This window comes from Pseudophryne corroboree, chromosome 12, assembly GCF_028390025.1.
Source record: "Pseudophryne corroboree isolate aPseCor3 chromosome 12, aPseCor3.hap2, whole genome shotgun sequence".
In the NCBI taxonomy this organism is placed as follows: Eukaryota; Metazoa; Chordata; class Amphibia; order Anura; family Myobatrachidae; genus Pseudophryne; species Pseudophryne corroboree.
Window position 1 is genome coordinate 75350446 of NC_086455.1, and position 26641 is coordinate 75377086.

The 26641-nt window shown below is 46.0% G+C and overlaps 1 protein-coding gene across 3 annotated transcripts in view; it reads right to left on the reverse strand.

Annotated features, from left to right (window-relative positions):
• TTBK2 (tau tubulin kinase 2) overlaps positions 1-26641 on the reverse strand; it is a 406138-nt gene that overhangs the window by 31760 nt on the left and 347737 nt on the right. For 2 of the 3 annotated variants that reach the window (XM_063947656.1, XM_063947655.1), the window contains exon 14: positions 3646-3894. The exons of the other annotated variant lie outside the window; for it this stretch is intronic. In XM_063947656.1, the coding sequence (XP_063803726.1) occupies positions 3646-3894 (249 nt within the window). The remainder of the gene's footprint in view (positions 1-3645; positions 3895-26641) is intronic. 3 annotated transcript variants of the gene reach the window in all.

Sequence of the window (26641 nt, forward strand, 5' to 3'; positions counted from 1 at the left end):
CAGCTGGATTGTCTCAGTTTGCCCACTCCTGGTCTAGATTATCAGAAGATACACTATATGGACAAAAGTATTTGGACCCCTGACCATTACAACAACAGGGACTGTAATGACATTCTATTCAAATACATATACTTTAATATGGATCTGGTCCCCCTTTTGCAGCTGTAACAGCTTACAGTCTTCTTGGAAGGCTTTCCACAAGATTTTGGAGTGTTTCTGTAGGAATTTGTGGCCATTCATTCTGTATAGCATTTATGAGGTTAGGCACAGATGTCGGACGAGTAAGCCTGGCTCGCAATCTCTGTTCCAATTCATCCCAAAGGTGTTCAGTTGGGCTGAGTGAGGTCAGGGATCTGTGCAGGCAAGTCAAGTTCTTCCACACTGAACTCATCAAACCATATTTTTATAGTCTTTGCTGGGGCACAGTCATGTTGGAATAGAAAAGGGCCATCCCCGAACTTGTGCCATACAGCTGGAAGCATAGCATTGTCCAAAATGTCTTGGTATGCTGAAGCATTTAGATTGCCATTCACTGGAGATAAGTGGCCTAGCCCAAACCCTGAAAAACAGCCCAATACCATTATCCTTCTTACACCAATCTTCACAGTTGGCATAATGTAGACAGGCAGTTAACGATCTCCCAGCATCCGTCAAACCCAGACTGCAAAACAGAGAAGCGTGGATCCACACAACACGTTTCCACAGTCCAGTATCGGTGTGCTTTACACCACTTCATCCAACGCTTGGCATTGCACTTGGTGTGAGGCTTGCATGCAGCTGCTCGGCCATGGAAACCCATTCCATTAAGCTCCTGCCGCAGTTTTTGTGCTAACAGTAATGCCATTGGACGTTCGGAACTCTTCAGCTACGGAATCAGCAGAGCGTTGGAGACTTCTATGCACCAGTGCCTTAGCAGTCGTTGACCCCACTTTGTGCTTTCATGTGGACTTCTGCTTCGTGGTTGAGTTGCTGTTGTTCCTAAACGCTTCCACTTTCTTATAATATCACTTACAGTTGACCGTGGAATATCCAGTAGGGATGAAATTTCACAAACCATCTCATTGGAAAGATGGCATCCTATCACAGCACCACGCATGAAGTCACTGAGCTCTTCGGAACGACCCATTTTGTATCACAAATGTTTGCAAATGAAGACTGCATGGCTAGGTGCTTGATGTTTTACACCTGTGGCAACAGGTCTGACTGAAACACCTGAATTAAATAATTAACATGTGTGGCCAAATACTTTTGTCCATATAGTGTAAATCTGGATGTTTTTATGGCCTGCATATAAATTGGACTAAATCTATTTTATTCCATACAAACTGTTATCAGCAAGTTTTTCAACATAGTATTGCAAGAGCAGACACATTTAAATATTTAGGTATTAATATTCCCAGTGAACCCAAACAATCTAGCTCCAGCTTCAGATAGGTTATGGATAGTAATGGTCAATGGGGGTGATTCAGACCTGATCAGAGATGTGCTAAATTTTAGCACATCTATGATCAGTCACACAGATGTGTGTGGGGGGGGCGCCCAGCACAGGGCTAGTCCCCCCCGCATGTCAGGCCATTGCACAAGTACAAAAGCATCGCACAGTGGAGATGCTTTTGTACCTCAGGAGTAGCTCCCAGCCAGAGCAACTCCTGCGTGCTGGCAGGGAGCTACTCGTCGCTGCTCGGGTAGCAGCGGCTGTGTGTGACGTCACATAGCGGGCACGGATACCGCCGGCACACACCCTCCCGCCCAGCGACCGCCTCTGCCTGTCAATCAGGCAGAGGCGATTGCAGGAATAAGAAAGCCGCCGGCTGTCTGGCATGCGCCGGTGCACTGTGGCGCTGGCGCATACGCAGTCCAGACCTGATCAGGTCTGAATTAGCCCCAATGTACTAAAGGGTTGGTATTGGGATCCCAGCGCTTGGGATGCTGGCAGTCAGAATCCAGACAGCGGCCTCCCAACGCTCAGGATCCCGACACTTGGTAGGCAGGTAAGTATGCTACCCCTAATCCCTAACCCTTCTTACCCGCAGCCTGACCCTAACTGTGCCCTCCTGCAGCCTAACCCTAACCATCCCTGGGGGTGCATAACCCTAACCGTCCCCAGAGCGTAAACCTAACCCTCCCTCCCCCACAGCCTAACCCTGGTCCCCGCCTTTCTGCACACCTTGATTCTACCAACCACACAGGTAGCAAGCTGCTGTCCGAGCCACTGACAACTTGGCTCCCGTCCCGGCTTCTCCATTTGCCGCCGGTGACCTCTACCAGCACGCCGCCGATAAACACCACATATCAATCCGGTGACAGTACGTTCTCTCCTCTGCTGCATTATCAAGCACTGGGCATTGCAGGAACATACGACCGAGGACGCTCGGTCGGGACCAGCCCTCGGAGAGGTATAAAATCACTTACACAGCAGTTTTCTCTATTGCCGCACTGAGATCTCCATTACGGCATTTAACAATAGACATCTGTTGATCAGCTGCTTACCTGACTATGGACTTTTATATGGAGATTCAATTGGACTTGTTTTCTCACCAATATCCAAAGTTATAACCTCCAGCATATATATCCATAATTTCAAGGTGGCTTGCATCTAAATCCTGGTTTTATAATATTATTTGTATCAGTTGGATTATTGATTCTTAATGTGTTAAATTCAATGTTATTAACATAATAAATCATTTTATACTGTTTACACGTCAGCTCTTAATTTGCTCTAACACATTGCGCAGCCATTTCTTCTTTTCTATACTTATCCCTAATTGAACACACACACAGTGTTCTGTGGCAGCGCACGTGACAGAGCAATTTCTATCACAACACCCACAATTTTGGGTATTAGAATTTGAGGCGCTTTTCAGCATTTTTTTGTCATTGTTTCCTATCCACAAACAAACATGTATATAACAGTATAGAAGAAAATAATAGGGCACACAGGGATTACACACACACAGAAAGAAAAAAAAACTCTGTAAAAGGAAAAAACATGAGTATGCCCTAAAAAGTCCAATAGTAAAGATTAAAAGTAAAAAGGTAATGCAAAGAATAATCTATACAATAAAAGCAAGTGCTGATAAGAGGAATAGACAGATGAGGGGAGAGAGGGAGAGATGGAGAAAAGGAGATGGGGCAATGGTGAAGAGAGGAAGGAAAACAATAGGCTGCATTGGGAACATCTAGTTACTGCATTAAATAAGGTGAACACTGATGACAACCAAGAATAAGCTGGTGTGTGTTCTGCTTCCTTGGTAAAACCAACTAATCTGTGTGTCTCTACTGTTTTTGAGAAAGGTTAGTGTCACACCAGCCTATACTAGAGAGTGTCAAAGATAGCAACATTTACATTTACAGCTGGCACTACCACCTCCACTCAAAATAATCCTTTTCTATAAACCCACTTTCATTCTTTAAAAACGGGCTTGTGGGACATATTTTCTAAAGGCAAATATGGAGCTCAATCCAAAACTCCTTGAGAATCAAAAATATAATTACATTATACTTGTCTGTTTGGTTTCTATGTCCTAATGTCCAGTATTCTGACCCACTTTAAGGGACAAACAGATGTCACAATTAGGAAAACACAACCACTATGACATGGATAGCCACGCGATGGCTGACTTACAGACATATCAGTTTATTCACCTGGGACTTTGATATTCGAATTACAGTAGGGTACTTGGCGCCATTATTGGGAGTTATAGGCAGCTTCCTGCGGCCGGCTGAACGGGAGGAGGAAGAGTAGCTCTCAGCTGATTGACTCTTGGGGAGGCCAATCTCTTTCTTGTGTGGAGACTCTGAACGGCTTGAATGGGATGTTAAGGGACTCGCGATGCGCATAACATTGCTAGGAGGTCTTGAGGTAGAGGTAAGCGGAATGTGAGAAGCACCAAGCTGTGAATATGCCATGATGGAGAGGAAAAAAAACAAAATAAATAAATGTTGGTGAATGCAAGGACCAACCTTACCAGCCATGGATGAAAGGTTTTATGTGCGTTTCCTTAAAAGCAAATCTGGTTATACAGGAATAATGCAAGCAAAGTTTTGTGAACCATAAATAAACATGATAAAAATATCTTAATTAAAATTAAAAGAAAGTTTTCCTTGCAAATTAAAAAAGCGATATCTGTCACGCTCAGAGGCAATAACAGGATTTACACAGAGCGCTCAAACTTAACCTTCCCAAAAAGTGTTCAGATTCTTACTTAAAAGAATACAAAGGGATGTATTTACTAAGATTTGGAAAGAGATTACGTGGAGAATAATAAATTACCAACCAATCAGCTCCTGACATTTTTCAAACACAGCCTGTGATACGGCAGTTAGGAGCTGATTGGCTGGTACTTTCACTTAGTAAGATGATCCCAAAGAGCCTGATTCATAGTTGTATGAAACCTCGATGGTTGGCATACAACTTACATGTTGAAAGTACAGTGCATGTGCACATGTACAGAACGGGTCCTGCAACGCCAAAAATAGTGCCCACTAAGCCACAGCCAGTGCCTTTGGGGGGCGGAGAGAGGGTGGTGGCAGCTTCCCCCGAAAACGGAAGCGTGCTGTACTTGTTTTCTGGGAGTGTAGAGGGTATCCGGACTCCAGTTCGACACCAAAAAGGTCGACACACCTTAGATCGACACCAATTGGTCGACACACCTTAGGTCGCTATGGACAAAAGGTCGACATGAACAAGGTCGACGTGGGAAGGGTCAACATGAGTTTTTCACTTTTTGAACTTTTTCATACTTTACGATCCACGTGGACTACGATTGGGAACGGTAACCTGTGCCGAGCGCATCGGTAGCGGAGCGAGGTACCTTGCCCGAAGCATGGCATGTGCGAGGGGACGCGGTGCACTAATTGGGGTTCCCGGTCACTCTACAAAGAAAATGACACCAAAAAAACATAAAAAACTCATGTCGACCTCTTTCCACGTCGACCTAAGGTGTGTTGACCTTTTTGGTGTCGACCTGGAGTCCCAGACCCATGTAGAGACCAGGGTCTGCTTATTCCGATGCAGATTTACTGGCCCCAGAAGTCTGAACAGCCCGGACATCCTGAGTAACCTGAGGGTTAGACAGGTGGCTGATGATCACGCAAGTGATTCAATGTTGCATCTTCGGATGCAGCAGTGGATCACTGGAGCCGGCAGGAGGTGTTGATTTACACAAGATTAGCATGATATGCCTGTAGCGGCTGCAATAACTATTCCAGCTGCTACTGCATTGCATACAACAATGAATCAGACCAAAAGTGTAGAAACAATGAAATCTGTAAAGTGCAAACTATGACACGGTAAAGATTTGGAACCAGGGGCAATAGCCGTGAACCAACAATTTCATTAAAGTAGTACATAGTAACATAGTAACATAGTATCTAAGGTTGAAAAAAGACAATTGTCCATCGAGTTCAACCTATTTGTGGTCTCCTATGCACGATTATTTTGTATAAAATTTTGACTGAAGTTGATGACTGCCGTTATGTTTTACCCCTCTTTTTTATAAAAACCATAGTGTGTGACTATGCCCCGTATCCCTGGATATCCTTATCCATTAGAAATTTATCTAACCCATTCTTAAAGGTGTTGACTGAGTCGGCCATTACAACTCCCTCAGGCAGGGAATTCCAAACACGTATCGTCCTTACTGTAAAAAAGCCTTTACGCAGTATTGTGCGGAATCTCCTCTCCCCTAACCTGAGCGAGTGTCCACGAGTTCTCTGTGTTGATCTAACCAAAAACAGGTCCTGCGCAAGATCTGTATATTGTCCCCTTATATATTTGTAAATGTTGATCATGTCCCCTCTTAATCTCCTCTTTTCCAGTGTAAACATGCCTAGTCTTGCAAGCCTTTCCTCGTATTCCAGCGTCTCCATACCCTTAATTAGTTTGGTCGCCTGCCTTTGAACCTTTCCTAGCTCCAGGATATCCTTTTTGTAGTAAGGTGCCCAGAATTGTACACAGTATTCAAGGTGTGGCTTCACAAGTGATTTATATAACGGGAGTATAATACTTTCGTCCCTAGCATCAATACTCCGTTTTATGCATGCTAATATCTTATTAGCCTTCTTTGCTGCAGTCCTACTTTGGGTACTACTGCTTAGTTTGCTATCTATGAGGACACCCAAGTCCTTTTCCAATACAGAATCCCCTAATTTTACCCCATTTAGTAGGTAGGTGTTATTTTTGTTCTTGTTACCACAGTGCATTACCTTACACTTGTCTGTATCGAAACGCATTCTCCATTTCGCTGCCCAAGCTTCTAATTTAACTAAGTTGTTCTGAAGCGACTCAGCATCCCCCTCCGCATTTATAACTTTACACAATTTGGTATCATCTGCAAAAATTGATACCATGCTCTCTAGACCTTCTGTTAGGTCGTTAATGAAAATATTGAACAATAGTGGTCATAATACTGAGCCTTGCGGCACACCACTTAGTACTTCAGTCCAAGTTGAAAAAGATCCATTAACCACAACGCGCTGCTCCCTATTATCTAACCAGTTTTTGACCCAAGTGCATATTGTGCTTCCTAGCCCTGATTCTTGTAGCTTGTAGATAAGTCTCATGTGTGGTACAGTGTCGAATGCTTTGGCAAAATCTAAAAAGATTACATCCACCTCTTTACCCTGATCTAGGTTTGCGCTTACTGTTTCATAAAAGCCAAGTAAGTTGGTTTGACAGGATCTGTCCTTCATAAACCCATGTTGATTCCTTTTAATGACCTTATTGACTTCAAGGAACTTCTGAATACTATCTCATAGAATACCTTCGAATACTTTACCCACTATAGATGTAAGACTAACTGGTCTATAATTACCTGGTTCAGCTTTACTTCCCTTTTTGAATATAGGCACTACTTCCGCTATACGCCAGTCTTTGGGAACCATACCTGATATTACTGAATCCTTAAAGATCAAAAATAGCGGTTTTGCAAGTTTAGAGTGAAGCTCCATTAGAACCCTTGGGTGAATACCATCGGGACCTGGTGACTTATTAATCTTGAAATGTTTTAATCGGTCACAGACTACTTCCTCGCTTAAATAAGTACCCATCAGTGGGATATTCTCATTATTGAGATTATGTGTTAGTCCCTGAATTGGGTCCTCTCTAGTAAATACAGTTGAAAAAAAACTCATTTAGTGTGTCCACTATGTCATTATTATTTTTGCTTAAGACTCCCAACTTGTCTTTTAAAGGGCCTATACTCTCCTTCTTTAATCTCTTGCTATTAATGTATTTAAAGAATTTCTTGGGATTCGCTTTCCTTTCCTTTGCTACTAGTTTTTCAGTTTCTACTTTAGCCGCTCATTTCCTTTTTGCATATTTTGTTACATTCCTTATAGTGCTGAAATGACTCTGCTTCCCCGTCGGATTTGTATTTTTTAAATGCTCGCCTTTTCTTGCCCATAAGTTCCTTTATCTTTTTGTTAAGCCACATCGGTTTATGATTTTTATTCCTTTTTTTGCTGCTCGTAGGAATAAATTTGAGTGTATTTTTAGCTAGCAGGAATTTTAGTACCTCCCATTTCTCCGTAGTATTTTTTCCTAAAAACAAACCTTTCCATTCAATATCGCTGAAAAATACCCTCATCTTTTCAAATAGAGTGCTTACAACTTTTTAGGGTCATAGAACAAAATTAAAAAAATATACGTTGATAACGGTATTTCTCCTAAGTCCACCAGATCCACATGATAACATTGGGATATGATGAAGCGACAGCGGATTTGCACCAATTGGTCAAAGCTTTTCGGCCTCTCAGCATGCAACGTGCCCGTCCACATATACCCCCCCGCCTCCTGGCTCAGACAAACCAGTTGTTTTCCCAAAGCTTTAGGAAGTAGCATCATAGATAGCCCTAATCAGGCGAGAAGAACACACATGCACACCCTTCCGTACAAGAAGGAAGCGGTTAGTGAGTAAAAGGATCCTCAAATCAGGTGCATCAGGGTAGGATCCCTGTGGATCCCGTGGACTTAGAAGAAATACCATTATAAACGGTAAGTTCTTACCATAACGTATATTTCTCCGGCAGGGTACACAGGTTATCCACAGAATAACATTGGGATTTCCCAAAGCAATTTAGTGGTGGGGACGCTCCTGATTGGACAGGAGAATACTTCGGCCAAAGTCAGCGCCCTGAGAGGCAAAGGTATCCACGGCATAATGTCTAATGAATGTGTTAATGGAAGATCATGTGGCTGCCTTACACATCTGTTCTGCTGAAGCACCACATTGTGCTGCCCATGATGGATCTACCTTTCGAGTAGAGTGAGCAGAAACATTAGCCGGAACAGGGAGATCAGCGTGATAATATGCTTCTGAAATAATCATCCAAAGCCACCTCGCCAGTGTCTGCTTATCAGCAGGCCATCCTCTCTTGTGAAATCCGTAGAGAATGAAGAGAGAATCTGTCTTTCTGATGGTACTGGTACAATCGACGTATATCCTAAAGGCACGGACCACGTCCAGCGATGCATCTCCCACAGAAAGGTCCGCCCTTGGAAAGCCGGGACTACAATTTCTTTGTTAAGGTGAAATTTAGACACCACCTTGGGAAGATACCCAGATTTAGTTCTGAGAACCGCTCTGTCTGGATAAAAGATCAGAAATGGAGGACGACATAACAATGTCCTTAAATCTGATACTCTTCTAGCTGACGCCATGGCCAGTAGAAAGAGAACTTTAGCGGTCAACCATTTAATATTCACTTTATTAAGTGGTTCAAAATTGGGGCAACTTGAAGGGCCTTTAGGACTAAATTTAAGTCCCAAGGCACTGTAGGAGGGACAAAAGGAGGTTGAATGCGCAGCATTCCCTGGAAAAAAGTACGCACATCCTGTAAGTTGGTAATTTTCTTTTGGAACCATACAGTCAATGCTGACACTTGCACTCTCAAGGAAGCCACCTTTATCAATTCCTGCCTGAAGGAATGCCAAAACCCTGGAAACTCTGAAAGACCTAGGGTCCATTTTCCGTTCACTGCACCAATGAATATAGGTATGTCATAAGCGGAACCGATGTCTCACCTTCCAGTAAGGCAGCCTGGTAACGTCTGCTGGACCTGCTAGTATATCCGACACAGACGCCCACCGAAACAGCACTGTACTCGTGGGTAAGCGTTTTCGCGGCCCGGCGGAGAGTTGCTGGTGTAACTCTTCCGAAGATACGTATAAGACGCTTTTTAAAAATATCACTCAAAAAAAATAGTAAGACTATAAAAATAAAATAAGAAAGCTTATGGCTGCTAAAAACCAGCAGCCCATTGACCATGTTCCGGCTCCTGCCGCAACAAACAAAAAACTGATTTGTCTGAGCCAGGAGGCGGGGATATATGGACGGGCCCGCTGCATGCTGGGAGGCCGAAAAGCTTTGACCGATTGCTGCAAATCCGCTGTCACTTCATCATATCCCAATGTTATCCTGTGGATAACCTGTGGACCCTGCCAGAGAAAATAATGGTTCAACACAACAAAGACACAATATGGTCAACATATTACACACAAGCATCATACTCTGCCCCAACTAAAAAAAGTAAACACCAGTGTGGGCCAAGGGTGTAATTGCAGGGTATATGGATGACAGGTCGACAGTCAAAGGTCAACAGTGCTTAAGGATGACAGGTTGAAATGGTCGACATGAGAATGGTTGACAAGTTGTTTTTTTCAACTTTTTCATGCTTTACAGTTGGCTATGATTGGGAATAGTAACCTGTGCCGAGTGCAGTGGTAGCAGAGCCTTGCCAGAAGCAAAGCGAGCCTGCGAGTGTACACATTTACACTCATTTGGCTTTAACATGGCTCAACATACAAGATGACATCCAAAAATAAAAACCTGTGTCGACTATTTCAGGTGTCTACGTTTTACATTTCAACCAAATGACCCCGTCGATCATGTGCATGTTGACCATATGGGGTCAACTTAGTGGCTGTCAACCCAATCTAGGTCGACCTAATGATCCACACCCAATTGAGGTTTGTTAGGGAACCTACCAAAAACAATTGCCTGCAATAATTTAACAATTTTGGCGATTTGCCACCATCCTATCCTAGCTGAAGTCATTTTTCATTAAAACATTAACTGCCCGGTGTTGTGAGGTCTAGTGTCTAGAGAAGGAGTGTGTGATTGCGTGAGTGTATATGAGTGTGACATTATTGGGTGTATGACATGTATGTGTGTGTATGAGAATGACATGAGAGCAGCCTGGCAGCCCTGGCTTGTAGACTAGCAGGGGCAGACCTGGCTTAAATATATGCAACAAATATCTCTGAATTTCTATTACCATATAGTTTTCAAGTAATGTTGCAAGTACTATTTAGTGTGCGGGGGGATACAAGCACTCCTATTTCTGTTTTCTGTGACCCCCTCCACCTCCCTTTCATGCACTGACCTACAGATGGAGCCACGCTCATTGACATTCTCAAAGCGAATGGGACGCATGCACGTCTACGACGCTCGCGCATCCCATTCGTTCCCAGCGGAGCACACCTAGCCACAGACAGAGCCACGATTAGCGTGGCTCCATCTGTAAGCGCTGCCAGACTGACTGAGCAGCTATCACTGTGTTTGCAGTTGTGGACGGTATTATATGGAATCAGCGTTTGGAAGGCATGCTGGTTCCTGTAGTGCTACTTGGAGATCCCAGGTGCTGCTCATAGGTAAGCTAGCCATCAATTTGGATATATTTCTGTATGGACCTTTATCCTGAGGTCTTACAATAGACAATTAAATGGCCCTAAATGGGCATTGTTAACATACAGTGTAGGGACTGCCAATAATCAGAGAAGCCGTGAAGCGGCTCGGCAGCTTACCATGTATTTGCAAATATATGCAACAAATCTCAGAATTTCTATTACCATATAGTTTTCAAGTAATGTTGCAAGTACTATTTAGTGTGCAGCAGCCCACAATCACTGGGGACTGGTACGCCAACCAATACCTGCCGCAAGTGCTGGAAGCCATTTCCAGGCACAGTCCAAGAACTCGTGCTTGTGGTGCTTTTCTCCATCACGACAATGCACCTAGCCACAATTCCAGAAAAGTGGTATATTTTCTGGCTCATGAATGCATCCAGGAGTTTGGTCATCTGCCTACAGTCCAGACCTGGACCCCTGTGACTTTTGTGTTCCCACAGATCAAGCACAAGATGCGTGGGATTCGTTTTAAGTCACTGGAAGCTGCAGTTGAGACCTTCATCCAGCAAGTAGAAGACATACCTGCTTTGGTTTGAGCGCATACAACTTTGCAAAAACTCCTCTGGCGAATACTTAAAAAAAAATGTAATGTTCACTTTGTTTGTAAATATAATACATTCTGTACATCTGGAAACTTATTGCACACCAACTGTATCAAACCTCTTCAAATAACTATAAAGACAGTATCATCATCTGCAATTACAACAATAGTCTTGACTGGTGAATATATGGTACATTCTGTTCTGAAACTACCACAGGACCTTAATACAATTTTGGTGCCCAGAAAGAGAATTTGTACCCCCCCATAAGTAAAATAGGGACAGTGCATGGCCGAAGGCGGCTGCAAAAATAGGGGCATGGCTTCATGGGGAAGGGGTGTGGTCACAATTATACCAATTCATATTAAGCAGCACAGTAGACTCCATTATTCAAATTATGACAAACAGTAGTGCCACTTTTACACATTATGCCAGGCAAGCCCCCTTTTACACATTACTCAAGGCAGAGCCCCTTTTACACATTACTCCAGGCAGAGCCCCCATTTACATATTACGCTAGGCAGAGCCCCCTTTTACACATTACGCCACAGAGCTCCATTTTACACATTATTCCAGGCAGAGTACCCTGTTACACAATATGGCAGTGAAGGGGAGGGAGGTGTCAGTGTATAAGTTTGTGTGTGTGTGTATGTGCGCGCTAGGTTATACTTACGTTGTTCCGCAGCAGCTTCCCCCTACCTCCTCCCGCCCAAAAACTGCAGCTCTTCCGATGCTGCGGACACAGAAGGCGAAGCCAGGATGGGTGGAACGTGCAAAGGTACGGGAAAACTGCAGCACTGCCCAGCTACCTATGTGAAAAGTAGCCAGGCGCTGCAGCTACCTAGCAGTGTTTGGAGAAAGGAGAACATTGCATTCCAGCATAAATACCATTTGTAAAACACTGTGGTGGTGGTATCATGGTTTGGTCCTGTTTTGCTGTATCTGGCCCAGGACAACTTGCCATCATTGATGGGACAATGACTTCTGAATTATACAAGAATATTCTAAAGGAAAATATCAGGACATCTGTCCATGAGCTGCATCTCAAGAGAACATGGGTCATGCAGCAAGACAATGACCCGAAGCACACAAGTCATTCGACCAAAGAATAGTTAAAAAAATAGGATTTTAATACCTACCGGTAAATACTTTTCTCTTAGTCCGTAGAGGATGCTGGGGTCACATCAAGAACCATGGGGTATAGACGGGATCCGCAGGAGATAAGGGCACTTTAAGACTTTGAATGGGTGTGAACTGGCTCCTCCCTCTATGCCCCTCCTCCAGACCCCAGTTATAGGAACTGTGCCCAGGGAGACGGACATTTCGAGCAAAGGAATTATTGTTAAACCACGGTGAGCATCTTACCAGCTCACACCTCAAGCATGCCGCTAAACGTGGCATTCCACAGAATACAAGCCAACGGCATGAACAATTGCAGCACCTGGCTGACAATAAACGTAACACAACATGTGAGTAACCACAATTAATCACTGCAGATATAGGGGGTAATTCCAAGTTGATCGCAGCAGGAAATTTTTTAGCAGTTGGGCAAAACCATGTGCACTGCAGGGGGGGGGGGGGCAGATATAACATTCGCAGAGAGAGTTAGATTTGGGTGGGTTATTTTGTTTCTGTGCAGGGTAAATACTGGCTGCTTTATTTTTACACTGCATTTAAGATTGCAGATTGAACTCACCACACCCAAATCTATCTCTCTCTGCACATGTTAAATCTGCCCCCCCCCCCCCCCCCTGCAGTGCACATGGTTTTGCCCAACTGCTAAAGAATTTCCTGCTGCGATCAACTTGGAATTACCCCCATAGTACGCACTGGGACAGGCGCCCAGCATCCTCTACGGACTAAGAGAAAGGGATTTACCGGTAGGTATTAAAATCCTATTTTCTCATACGTCCTAGAGGATGCTGGGGTCACATCAAGAACCATGGGGTTATGCCAAAGCTCTAGAATGGGCGGGAGAGTGCGGACGACTCTGCAGTACCGAATGACCAAACGTGAGGTCAACCTCGGCCAAGGTATTAAACTGTATTACTTAGCCAAATTGTTTGCTAAAGCTGCTCGGCAAAGTTGCAATGCCGAGACTCCCCGTTCAACCGCCCCGGATGAGCCCACCTTTCTAGTAGAATGGGCCCTCACCTATTTCGGTAACGGCAATCCTGCTGTGAAATGAGCATGCTGAATCGTACCACAGATCCAGCGCGCAACTGTCTGCTTGGAAGCAGGACACCCAATCTCGTTGGGAGCAAACAGGACAAACAGAGCCTGTGTTCCTAAACGGAGCCGTACTGGCGACATAAATTTTCAAAACTCTGACCACCTGCAGAGACATCGACTCAGCAAAGGCGTCAGTAGTCACAGGCACCACAAAGGTTGGTACGTGTGGAAAGAAGAAACCACCTTCGGTAGAAATTGTAGGCGAGTTTCCAACTCTGCTCTATCTTCATGGAAGATCAAATAAGGTCTCTTGTGAGATCAGGCCGCTAACTCAGACACTCGCCTTGCGTATGCCAAGGCCAACCTGACGACCACTTTCCAAGTGAGGAAACTCACTCCTCCTTACTTAAAGGTTCAAACCAAAGCGATTGAAGGAACTGCAACATCCTATTAAGAGCTCATGGTGCCACTGAGGCACAAATGGAGATTGGATGTGCAACACGCCCTTCACGACAGTCTGAACTTCTGGAAGGGAGTCCAATTTATTCTGAAAGAAACACGCTAAGGCCGATTTTAATTGAACCCAAGTTTAGGCCCGCATCCACACCTGCTTGTAGAAAACGGAGAAAACGTCCTAGTTGAAAAACTCCGCCGTAGGAGTCTTCTTGGATTCACACCAAGAAACTTATTTTCTCCAAATACGGCAGTAATGTTTATACGTTACCCCTTTTCTAGCCCGAATAAGTGTGGAGAACTAATTCCGTGGGAATACCCTTACGGACTAGGATTTGGCGGTCAACCGCCATGTCGTCAAACGTAGCCGCGGTACGTTCTAATACACGCACGGCCCCTGTCGCAACAGGTCCTCGCGCAAAGGAAAAAGCCAGGGATCTCCTATGAGTAATTCCTGAGATCTGGATACCAAGCTCCCCTTGGCCAGTCTGGGACCATGAGGCTCGCTCGAATTTCCTTTTTATGCTCCCAGAACTTTTGGAACGAGAGAAAACGTTGGGAATACATATACTGACTGAAACACCCATGGTGTCACCAGTGTATTCACTGTTCCTGTTTTAGGGTCCCTTGACCTGGAACTCTGAAGCTTCTTGTTGAGACGAGATGCCATCATTCCTACTTGAGGAAATCCCAACGACATATCACCTCTTCGAAGACTACTTGGAGGAGGTCTCCCCTCTCCTGGATGGAGATCGTGCCTGCTGAGGAAGTCTGCTTCTCAGTTGTCCACTCTTGGAACAAACATCGCCGACAGATCGTATGTAAGTTTTTCTGCCCAGCGGAAAATCCTTGTGGTTTCTGCCATTGCTGTTCTGCTCTTCGTTTGTAGAAAACGTTGTAAACGGCCCTTAGCTCTAGACCGTTTATGTGGTTACAAGTTTCCTAACTTGACCATCTTCCTTGGAAGTTTTCCCCCCTGTGTGACTGCCCTCCCGCCTCGGAGGCTTGCATCCGTGGTTGCTAGGATCCAGTCCTGGATCCCGAACCTGCGCCCCTCTAGGAGGTGAGAACTGCGCAGCCACCACAGGAGTGAGATTCTGGTCTTGGAAGGCAGGATTATCCTCCGGTGTATGTGTAGGTGGGAACCGGACCACTTGTCCAACAGGTCCCACTGGAACACCCTGGCATGGCACCTGCCAAACTGAGTGGCCTCGTAGGCCGCAACCATCTTTACGAGCAACCGAATGTATTGATGAATTGACACTCTTGCTGGTCTCGGAATTTGTTTGAGCAGACTCTGGATCTCCAGAACCTTTTCCCGTGGAAGAAAAAAATCTCTGTAGTTCTTTGTCTAGTATTATACCCAAACCCGACAACCGCGTCGTTGGGACTAACAGTGAATCCGGCAAGTTCATGAGCCAACCATGTTGATGAAGAACGGTCAGGGAGAGTGCAATGTTTTGCACCAACTGGTTCCTTGACCTCGCCGTTATCAGGAGACCGTCCCAGTACGGGATAATTGTGACTCCTTACTAGCGACGGAGAACCATCATTACCGCCATCACCTTGGTGAAAATCCTTAGAGCCATGGACAGACCAAACGGCAACATCTGAAATTGGTAATGACAACCCTGAATTGCAAACCTCAGGTAAGCCTAATGAGGAGGAAAATGTTATTAGGCCTCCATTATGTCTGCTGAGACCATGAAAAAAACCTCCTTTTTAGAAATTGGAAATCACTCCCTCCACAGGTCGGCAATTCAGTTGTCATCTGAGGGTAGGTCTTGTGATCAACCTGTAGCCCGCCATTTTAGGAGGGCGGGTCATACGTTGTCTGATCTAAAACACTTTATGATAGATCATGTGCCTGATTCTCCTTGCGGTGGTGACAGAGCGAAAGCTTTGTTGTTAACGGAATCCAGGTGGATATTCCGTCATTTGTCCTAATGGATTAAACGATAAAATTAATTGGAACAACCTGATGTAGGTATAGATGGAGAATAGGTATTGATAGATCTGAGTTAGTGAGGTCTTTGTTAGGCCGTGTACACACGGTAAGATCTTTTCTTCCGATTCTGACTATATAGTCAGAATCGGAAGAAAATAAGAATTTACTTACCGATAATTCTATTTCTCGTAGTCCGTAGTGGATGCTGGGGACTCCGTCAGGACCATGGGGTTTAGCGGCTCCGCAGGAGACAGGGCACAATAATAAAAGCTTTAGGATCAGGTGGTGTGCACTGGCTCCTCCCCCTATGACCCTCCTCCAAGCCTCAGTTAGGATACTGTGCCCGGACGAGCGTGCATAATAAGGAAGGATATTGAATCCCGGGTAAGACTCATACCAGCCACACCAATCACACCGTACAACCTGTGATCTGAACCCAGTTAACAGTATGATAACAACGAAGGAGCCTCTGAAAAGATGGCTCACAACAAGAATAACCCGATTTTTGTAACAATAACTATGTACAAGTATTGCAGACAATCCGCACTTGGGATGGGCGCCCAGCATCCACTACGGACTACGAGAAATAGAATTATCGGTAAGTAAATTCTTATTTTCTCTAACGTCCTAAGTGGATGCTGGGGACTCCGTCAGGACCATGGGGATTATACCAAAGCTCCCAAACGGGCGGGAGAGTGCGGATGACTCTGCAGCACCGAATGAGAGAACTCCAGGTCCTCCTCAGTCAGGGTGTGCCCCTGACCAAGTAGCAGCTCGGCAAAGTTGTAAAGCCGAGACCCCTCGGGCAGCCGCCCAAGATGAGCCCACTTCCTTGTGGAATGGGCTTTTACTGATTTTGGCTGTGGCAAGCCTGCCACAGAATGTGCAAGCTGAATTGTACTACAAATCCAGCGAGCAATCGTCTGCTTAGAAGCAGGAACACCCATCTTGTTGGGTGCATACAGGCTAAACAGCGAGTCAGATTTTCTGACTCCAGTCGTCCTGGAAACATATATTTTCAGGGCCCTGACAACGTCAAGTAACTTGGAGTCCTCCAAGTCCCTAGTAGCCGCAGGTACCACAATAGGTTGGTTCATGTGAAAAACAGAAAACACCTTAAGGAGAAATTGAGGACGAGTCCTCAATTCTGCCCTGTCAGAATGAAAAATTAAGTAAGGGCTTTTATATGATAAAGCCGCCCATTCTGACACACGCCTGGCTGAAGCCAGGGATAATAGAATCTTCACCTTCCATGTGAAATATTTTCATTCCACAGTGGTGAGTGGATCAAACCAATGTGACTTTAGGAAACTCAAAACAACATTGAGATCCCAAGGTGCCACTGGGGGCACAAAAAGAGGCTGTATATGCAGTACCCCTTTTACAAACGTCTGAACTTCAGGCACTGAAGCCAGTTCTTTCTGGAAGAAATTCGACAGGGTCGAAATTTGAACCTTAATGGACCCTAATTTTAGGCCCATAGACAGTCCTGTTTTCAGGAAATGTAGGAAACGACCCAGTTGGAATTCCTCTGTAGGGACCTTCTTGGCCTCACACCACGCAACATATTTTCGCCAAATGCGGTGAACATGTTTTGCGGTTACATCCTTCCTGGCTTCGACCAGGGTAGGGATGACTTCATCTGGAATGCCCTTCCAGGATCCGGCGTTCAACTGCCATGCCGTCAAACGCAGCCGCGGTAAGTCTTGGAACAGACAAGGCCCCTGCTGGAGCAGGTCCTCTCTTAAAGGTAGAGGCCACGGTTCTTCCGTGAGCATCTCTTGAAGTTCCGGGTACCAAGTCCTTCTTGACCCATCCGGAACCACGAGTATCGTTCTTACTCATCTCCTTCTTATGATTCTCAGTACTTTTGGTATGAGATGCATAGGAGGGAACACATACCCTGACTGGTACACCCACAGTGTTACCAGAGCGTCCACCGCTATTGCCTGAGGGTCCCTTGACCTGGCGCAATATCTGTCTAGTTTTTTGTTCAGGCGGGACGCCATCATGTCCACCTTTGGTTTTTCCCAACGGTTTACAATCATGTGGAAGACTTCCCGCTGAAGTCCCCACTCTCCCGGGTGGAGGTTATGCCTGCTGAGGAAGTCTGCTTCCCAGTTTTCCACTCCCGGAATTAACACTGCTGAGAGTGTTATCACATGATTTTTCGCCCAGCGAAGAATCCTTGCAGTTTCTGCCATTTCCCTCCTGCTTCATGTGCCGCCCTGTCTGTTTACGTGGGCGACTGCCGTGATGTTGTCCCACTGGATCAATACCGGCTGACCTTGAAGCAGAGGTCTTGCTAAGCTTAGAGCCTTGTAAATTGTCCTTAGCTCCAGTATATTTATGTGGAGAGAAGTCTCCAGACTTGATCACACTCCCTGGAATTTTTTTCCTTGTGTGACTGCTCCCCAGCCACTCAGGCTGGCATCCGTGGTCACCAGGACCCAGTCCTGAATGTCGAATCTGCGGCCCTTTCATAGATGAGCACTCTGCAGCCACCGCAGAAGAAAACACCCTTGTCCTTGGAGACAGGGTTATCCGCTGATGCATCTGAAGATGCGATCCGGACCATTTTCCCAGCAGATTCCACTGAAAGGTTCTTCCGTGAAATCTACCGAATGGGATCGCTTTGTAAGAAACCACCATTTTTCACAGGACCCTTGTGCAATGATGCACTGATACTTTTCCTGGTTTTAGGAGGTTCCTGACTAGCTCGGATAACTCCCTGGCCTTCTTCTCCGGGAGAAAACATCCTTTTCTGGACTGTGTCCAGAATCATTCCTAGGAACATTAGACGTGTCGTCGGAAAAAGCTGCGATTTTGGAATATTTAGAATCCACTCGTGCTGTCGTAGAACTACTTGAGATAGTGCTACTCCGACCGCCAACTGTTCTCTGGACCTTGCCCTTATCAGGAAAGCGTCCATATTTCTTTTAGGAAGAATCATCATTTCGGCCATTACCATGGTAAAGACCCGGGGTGCCGTGGACAATCCAAACGGCAGCGTCTGAACTGATAGTGACAGTTCTGTACCACGAACCTGAGATACCCTTGGTGAGAAGGGCAAAATTTGGACATGTAGGTAAGCGTCCCTGATATCCAGTGACACCATATCGTCCTGGTTCGCTATCACTGCTCTGAGTGACTCCATCTTGATTTGAACCCTTGTATGTAATTGTTCAAATCTTTTAGATCTCACCGAGCCGTTTGGCTTCAGTACCACAATATAGTGTGGAATAATACCCCTTCCCTTGTTGTAGGAGGGGTACTTTGATTATCACCTGCTGGGAATACAGCCTGTGAATTTTTTCCCAATACTGCCTCCCTGTCGGAGGGAGACGTTGGTAAAGCAGACTTCAGGAACTTGTGAGGGGAAGACGTCTCGAATTTCCAATGTACACCTGGGATACTACGTGTAGGATCCAGGAGTCCACTTGCGAGTGAGCCCACTGCGTGCTGAAACTCTTGAGATGACCCCCCACCGCACCTGAGTCCGCTTGTATGGCCCCAGCATCATGCTGCGGACTTGGCAGAAGCTGTGGAGGACTTCTGTTCCTGGGAATGGGCTGCCTGCTGCAGTCTTCTTCCCTTTCCTCTAACCCTGGGCAGATATGACTGGCCTTTTGCCCGCCTGCCTTTATGGGTACGAAAGGACTGAGACTGAAAAGACTGTGTCCTTTTCTGCTGAGATGTGACTTGGGGTAACAAAAGTGGATTTTCCAGCTGTTGCCATGGCCACCAGGACCGATGGACCGCCCCTTTATACGGCAATACTTCCATGTGCCGTCTGGAATCTGCATCACCTGACCACTGTCGTGTCTATAAACATCGTCTGGCAGATATGGACATCACATCTACTCTTGATGCCAGAATGCAAATATCCCTCTGCGCATCTCGCATATATAGAAATGCATCCTTAAAATGCTCTATAGTCAATAAAATATTGTTCCTGTCAAGGGTATCAATATTTTCAGTCAGGAAATCCGACCAAGCCCCCCCAGCGCTGCACATCCAGGCTGAGGCGATTGCTGGTCGTAGTATAACACCAGTATGTGTGTATATACTTTTTAGGATATTTTTCAGCTTCCTATCAGCTGGCTCCTTGAGGGCGGCCGTATCTGGAGACGGTAACGCCACTTGTTTTTATAAGCGTGTGAGCGCCTTATCCACCCTAAGGTGTGTTTCCCAACTCGCCCTCACTTCTGGCGGGAAAGGGTATACCTCCAATAATTTTCTATCGGAGGAAACCCACGTATCATCACACACTTTAATTTATCTGATTCAGGAAAAACTACAAGTAGATTATTCCCACCCTACATAATACCCTTATTTGTGGTACTTGTAGTATCAGAAATATATAACACCTCCTTCATTGCCCTTAACATGTAACGTGTGGCCCTAAAGGAAAATACGTTTGTTTCTTCACCGTCGACACTGAAGTCAGTGTCCGTGTCTGTGTCTGTGTCGACCAACTGAGGTAAATGGGCGTTTTTACAAGCCCCTGACGGTGTCTGAGACGCCTGGACAGGTACTAATTTATTTGCCGGCCGTCTCATGTCGTCAACCGACCTTGCATCGTGTTGACATTATCACGTAATTCCTAAATAAGCCATCCATTCCGGTGTCGACTCCCTAGAGAGTGACATCACCAATACAGGCAATTTGCTCCGCCTCCTCACCAACATCGTCCTCCTACATGTCGACACACACGTACCGACACACAGCACACACACAGGGAATGCTCTGATAGAGGACAGGACCCCACTAGCCCTTTGGGGAGACAGAGGGAGAGTTTGCCAGCACACACCAAAAACGCTATAATTATACAGGGACAACCCCTTATACAAGTGTTTTCCCTTATAGCATTTTCACATATGTAATCATATCGTCAAATAAGTGCCCCCCCTCTCTGTTTTAACCCTGTTTCTGTAGTGCAGTGCAGGGGAGAGCCTGGGAGCCTTCCTCACAGCATAGCTGAGCAGGAAAATGGCGCCGTGTGCTGAGGAGAATAGGCCCCGCCCCCTAAAACGGCGGGCTCTTCTCCCGGAGTTTGTGAGATCTGGCAGGGGTTAAATACATCCATATAGCCTCAAGGGCTATATGTGATGTATTTTAGCCATAAAAAAGGTATAATACATTGCTGCCCAGGGCGCCCCCCCCAGCGCCCTGCACCCTCAGTGACCGCTGGTATGAAGTGTGCTGACAATAATGGCGCACAGCTGCAGTGCTGTGCGCTACCTTATGAAGACTGAAAGTCTTCTGCCGCCTGTTTCTGGACCTCTGGACCTCTTCAACTTCGGCATCTGCAAGGGGGGTCGGCGGCACGGCTCCGGGACGAACCCCAGGGTGAGACCTGTGTTCCGACTCCCTCTGGAGCTAATGGTGTCCAGTAGCCTAAGAAGCAAATCCATCCTGCACGCAGGTGAGTTTTCTTCTCTCCCCTAAGTCCCTCGTAGCAGTGAGCCTGTTGCCAGCAGGACTCACTGAAAATAAAAAACCTAACTTAAACTTTTATTCTAAGCAGCTCAGGAGAGCCACCTAGATTGCACCCTTCTCGGCCGGGCACAAAAATCTAACTGAGGCTTGGAGGAGGGTCATAGGGGGAGGAGCCAGTGCACACCACCTGATCCTAAAGCTTTTATTATTGTGCCCTGTCTCCTGCGGAGCCGCTAAACCCCATGGTCCTGACGGAGTCCCCAGCATCCACTTAGGACGTTAGAGAAAAGATAGTGCAGATCGCAAGGTGACAGTCACCTTGCGATCCCGATCCGATGCGCGGCCCCGCGCGGTCGGCATCGGCCGAAAAAATAGGCTGTGCAGGCAAGTCAATCCTGACTATCTCTATAGAAGAGATAGTCAGGATTGACACTTAGCCAAAATCGCACAGAACCAGGATCGCAAGCACACTCATTATGTGCTTGCGATACTGGCTAAGTGCCGACCCGGCCCCCGTCGCACAGTGAGAATCGGATAAGTCCGAATCTCACCGTGTGTACACACCCTTAGACTATATATTAGGTCTGAGGCTGTGAGGGCTATAGTATAGATATGGTGTCTGGTAGGGAAAGGAATGGGGTGAGTCATGCTGACCATTATGGTAAATAGATAGTAAGAGATCTAGCAGGCAGCCTTAGGTGGAGGAATTAATGTGGTTTCTTTTAATATATGGTGTGGGTAATGGTGGTGCTGAGTATTTAGTGGGTGATTTATGCTCACTTATTAATATGCATATGTATGTGTACTTATGTTTTATGATGATGTTGCAGCTTCCCCGCTGGCAGCGTCGCTGGGTGAGATGTGAGCGGGTCTCTATGGACTGGAACGCAGTCTGGAGGTTGCTTAGCAACACTTGACAGCGCAAACCCGGAAAGTGAGGTACCGCGGACATCCGGCAGCAGCGCCAGGGGAAGTCGGAGGCTGCGGCATGACGGTCCTGGCAAGGTATTTAAATGTCACTTATATGTTTGTCTGTTTATATTGCTGGTGTACCCTGATGAAGAGGCAGTAGCCTCGAAACATGTCGTTTATACACCTTAAATAAAACACCTGTTGGAGACGAGTCCCTGCGAGTGCCGTGTCGTGTTTGGACGTGTATATATATATATATATATATATATATATATATGTATGTATACATATATATATATATATATATATATATATATATATATATATATATATATATATATAGACACACACACACACACACACACACACACACACACACACACACACACACACAGAGCATTTATTTTCCAACTGATTGAAACAGTTCAATTCAGCATGTTATTATTGGGACATATCTCTGGATACAATCCTGATGTAAGATTAAGGTCAGTGTACAGGTGGCTTACTTGTTCTTTCCCCAGGACCACATATTACAAATAACCATGTTTACCTGCAATATGTGGTCCTGAGGAAAAAGCAACTAATGACGCCATAAGGGCTTATGTTACGAGGTCTTAAGGCATGGAACTAATTGCCTTGAGTGGTGCAGTTATCGGACAGATGACCAGGACAGGTAATAAACAGCGAGTGGGGTATTAAAAATGCAGATGATTCCCACCATGCAATCTATGATATGTGAGTTGTTAATTCAAAGTACTGTATGTTCATTTCTGTTGTTCACTGAATTTAATGTAATCTCTCTTCACTACTGTGTGTCCCCTTTTTTATATTATTATTCAGATACTGTTGTTACATTGAAGACTGGAGAATGGAGGAATGCTGCATGAAAGATTACTCTACTAACATGCATATTGGATCAACTCTGCACACGGTAATATAACTTTCCTGTGCTAATATAGAATATGAGGAACACACACACACACATATATATATATATATATATATATCTCCCACAAATGTTATGTTGGCAGCTGTCACGACAGAGGCCACAGAAATAGCCGGTGGACAAGTAGAGATGGCAGCGGCAATGACAGTTGACCTCGATGGGTCCAGCAGCAGAAATTAGATTATTTTGGTAGATGCCCCAAACCACCTTTGTTGTCATGACTCCCCAGCACTAACATGTCATTTCCCACATGTATCATTGTGTAATATCAGTGGGAAGAAGCTGCTGATGTGTAGCACGTAGGGAGGCTAATCCTGGCCAATTTTTTCAATCCCGAGTATCAGGATTGAAAAAAGGTCAATCCCGAGATTCCCGGGATTGGCGTTTTTCCTGTGTGGACGCCCCCCTCGACCTGCCCCACCCAGCCCACATAACTCACCATACACCGGGGATGGGCGGGTGGGAAACATCAGCTGCTCTCTCCCAGCGGTGGCCTGCAGCGTGACCTCTCACTGCATGTCACGCTGCGCTCGGGAGCTGGGAGGAGGAAGCCGGGCAGCGTCTGCGCATCCTGAGGACGCTCAACGCTGATACGCCAATCCCGGGATTGAATCCCGACCATTTTGGGGCCTAAATCCCGGGATTCCACCGATCCCGATCCTGGGACTGGCCTCCCTAGAAGCACGGCCATCACCAACTGCCGCCCGCATGCCACATTTGAATTCTCCATGGCATAAATCCCCAGCACACAGCAATATCACTGGCATTTCTTGAGCTGAAGCTGCTGCTGACACATGAGAAAGAGCCTCCCAAGAGTCATCACGTTTGCTCACTAGTATCTGCTGCCAGCAATTCACCAGTGACTGAATCTCAGCGCACAATAACATCTGTGTTTTTTCTTTCCCTTTTTCTTATTTTTTTTAATTTGTGTAGGTACTGTCACCAGCTACAATGAGCCAAAGGGAGTTAGCCCAGCTGCTTGGAAATGGAGGCGCAAACCTTAACATCAGTAAGACATGGTTGAGGTCAGGACGCCGCAGAGCAACCAATGGTGGACCATTATCTGGAAGAGCTGGCTCATCATCCGGAAGAAAGGCACCATCATCGGGAAGAGAAAGTGCAGGACCATCATCGGGAAGAGGAAGACCTGGACCATCATCGGGAAGAGGAAGAGCTGGACCATCATCAGTAAGAGGAAGAAATGAGCCCAGTGCCAGTCAAAATCGGGCAGCTGCACTGAGGAAGAACTGCTGAGGCAGGAGAACATGCAGAGGCCCATTCTGCTCAGTATTCCCACCTACAACAGATGCACTGTTGCAGAAGGAGAGGACGTGGAGTACTGTACCATCTGCGAAGTTGGAATGAAAATGGCTGTTACATTCTGCCACCATAACTTCCATGTCCCTTGCCTGACACAATGGCTACAGATGAACAGAGTTTGTCCTGTGTGCCGCACAAGTTGCTATGACTTGGACATTTGGACATTTTTCCCACCTCATCTGAAGGGCACCAAACATAAGAAGCAACAGAGGATATAGCGGTGAGCTTGCTCTTTTTTCCCCCCTTTGTTTTAAGATCAAAAATGTTTTCCTCATAATATATCTATCCTGATGCATGTGAAGGTGAGACCCCGACCATTTGTCCTTCATACCCAGCTGAAATGGGCGGGCATGAAATCTGACGTATTGGATTGCCTCGTAAGCAGCAACCATCTTGCCCAGCAAACGTATGCAAAGATGTATGGACATCTTGCGAGGACGGAGCACTGAGTGGACCAAAGCCTGGATAGCCAAGCTTTGTCCATCGGAAGAAACACCTTTTGAGACACTGTATCCAGTATCATTCCCAGGAATTGGAGACGTTGGGTCGGTTCCAGGTGAGATTTCTGGAAGTTTAGAATCCACCCATGATCCGTAAGCAGGCGAGTCGTCAGATCGATGCTGTGCAATAGATGCTCCCTGGACATAGTCTTTATCAGGAGATCGTCCAAGTAGGGGACTATGTTGACTCCCCATCATGCGCAGTTGCAGCATCATCTCCACCATGACTTTGGTGAAGACCTCAGAGCTGTGGACAGACCAAAGGGCAAGGCCTGAAACTGGAAATGGTAATCTAAGATGGCGAACCTGAGGGAAGCCTGATGAGGGGCCACATGGGCATGTGTAGGTTAGCATCCTTGACATCTAGGGATACCAAGAAATCCCCCATCTCTAGACTGGACACCACTGCCCGCAGGGATTCCATCTTGTATTTGAACATCCGCAGATACGGGTTTAGCGACTTCAGGTTTAAGATGGGTCGCACCGAAACGTCCGGTTTTGGAATGACAAAAAGACTGGAGTAAAACCCCCTTTTGTGTAACGGAGGAGGTACTGGAACCACCACCCCTGTCTGCAAAAGTTTTTGAATTGCCTCTTGCAAGGTAACTTTTGCAGCTGGTAAAACTGGTAAGACCAATTTGAAAAATCTGGGAGGAGGTAGTGTTTGAAATTCCAGCCGGTATCCCTTGGAAATGAGATCTCTCACCCAAGGATCCCGGCAGGATTTCACCCACACGTGGGCGAAGTGTTGAAGGCGAGCACCCACCTGAAAGTCGCATTGCTGCTGTGGCCAACCGTCACGCGGAAGGCTTAGCACAGGGGTTCCGGTGGTCTGGTCCGGGGGTGCAGCAGTTGCAGGTTTACGGGACTTACCACGAGATCCTCTCAGACTGGTGGATACTCCCTGGCCCCTGCCTCTGAACCTTGCCACATGAAAAGACTGCAATGAGGGTCCTGTGTAAGAACGTCTAGCAGGTGGCGCAGACGATGGCAGATAGGTAGACTTATCCGCCGTTGCCTGGGAAATCCATTTATTTAATTTGTCCCCAAACAAGGCATCAACTGTAAAGGGAAGATTTTCTACACCCTTTTTAGAATCGACATCCCCTGACCATTGACGCAACCACAGAGCTCTGCGTGCCAAAACTGCCATAGCAGTAGTGCGGCCATTTATCTTACACAATTCCTTTATAGTCTCGCTCATAAAATTTGCAGCATCCTAAATGTTTTGCAGCAGAGTAATGACCTTATCCTGGGGCAGATTGTCTAATCCATTAATATTATTATCGGACCACTTGACTATTGCCCTGGAAATCCACCCACAAACTATTGTGGGGCGCTTTGCTACGCCCACTGTTGTATAAATTGCCTTGGGAGTGTTCTCAATTGTACGGTCAGTCAGCTCTTTTAGGGATATAGCCCTGGCACCGGCAGTACCAACTTCTTAGACAGTCTGGACACAGACGTATCCACTGACAGGGGGTTTTCCCATACCTTCCTGTCCTCAGCTAGGAGGGAAAAAGTAGCTAAAAACCTCTGAGGAATTTTAAATTTCTTATCAGGGTTTAACCATGCTTCCCTGGCCAGGGAGTTTAACTCTTTAGACACAGGAAAAGTTGCTAAGGTCTTTGGTCTAACATTAAAGTACAACTCCTCATCTGGTTCTTACTCCTGATCCGGTATGTGAAGAACCTCTCTTTCCGCAAAAATGAGGGCCTC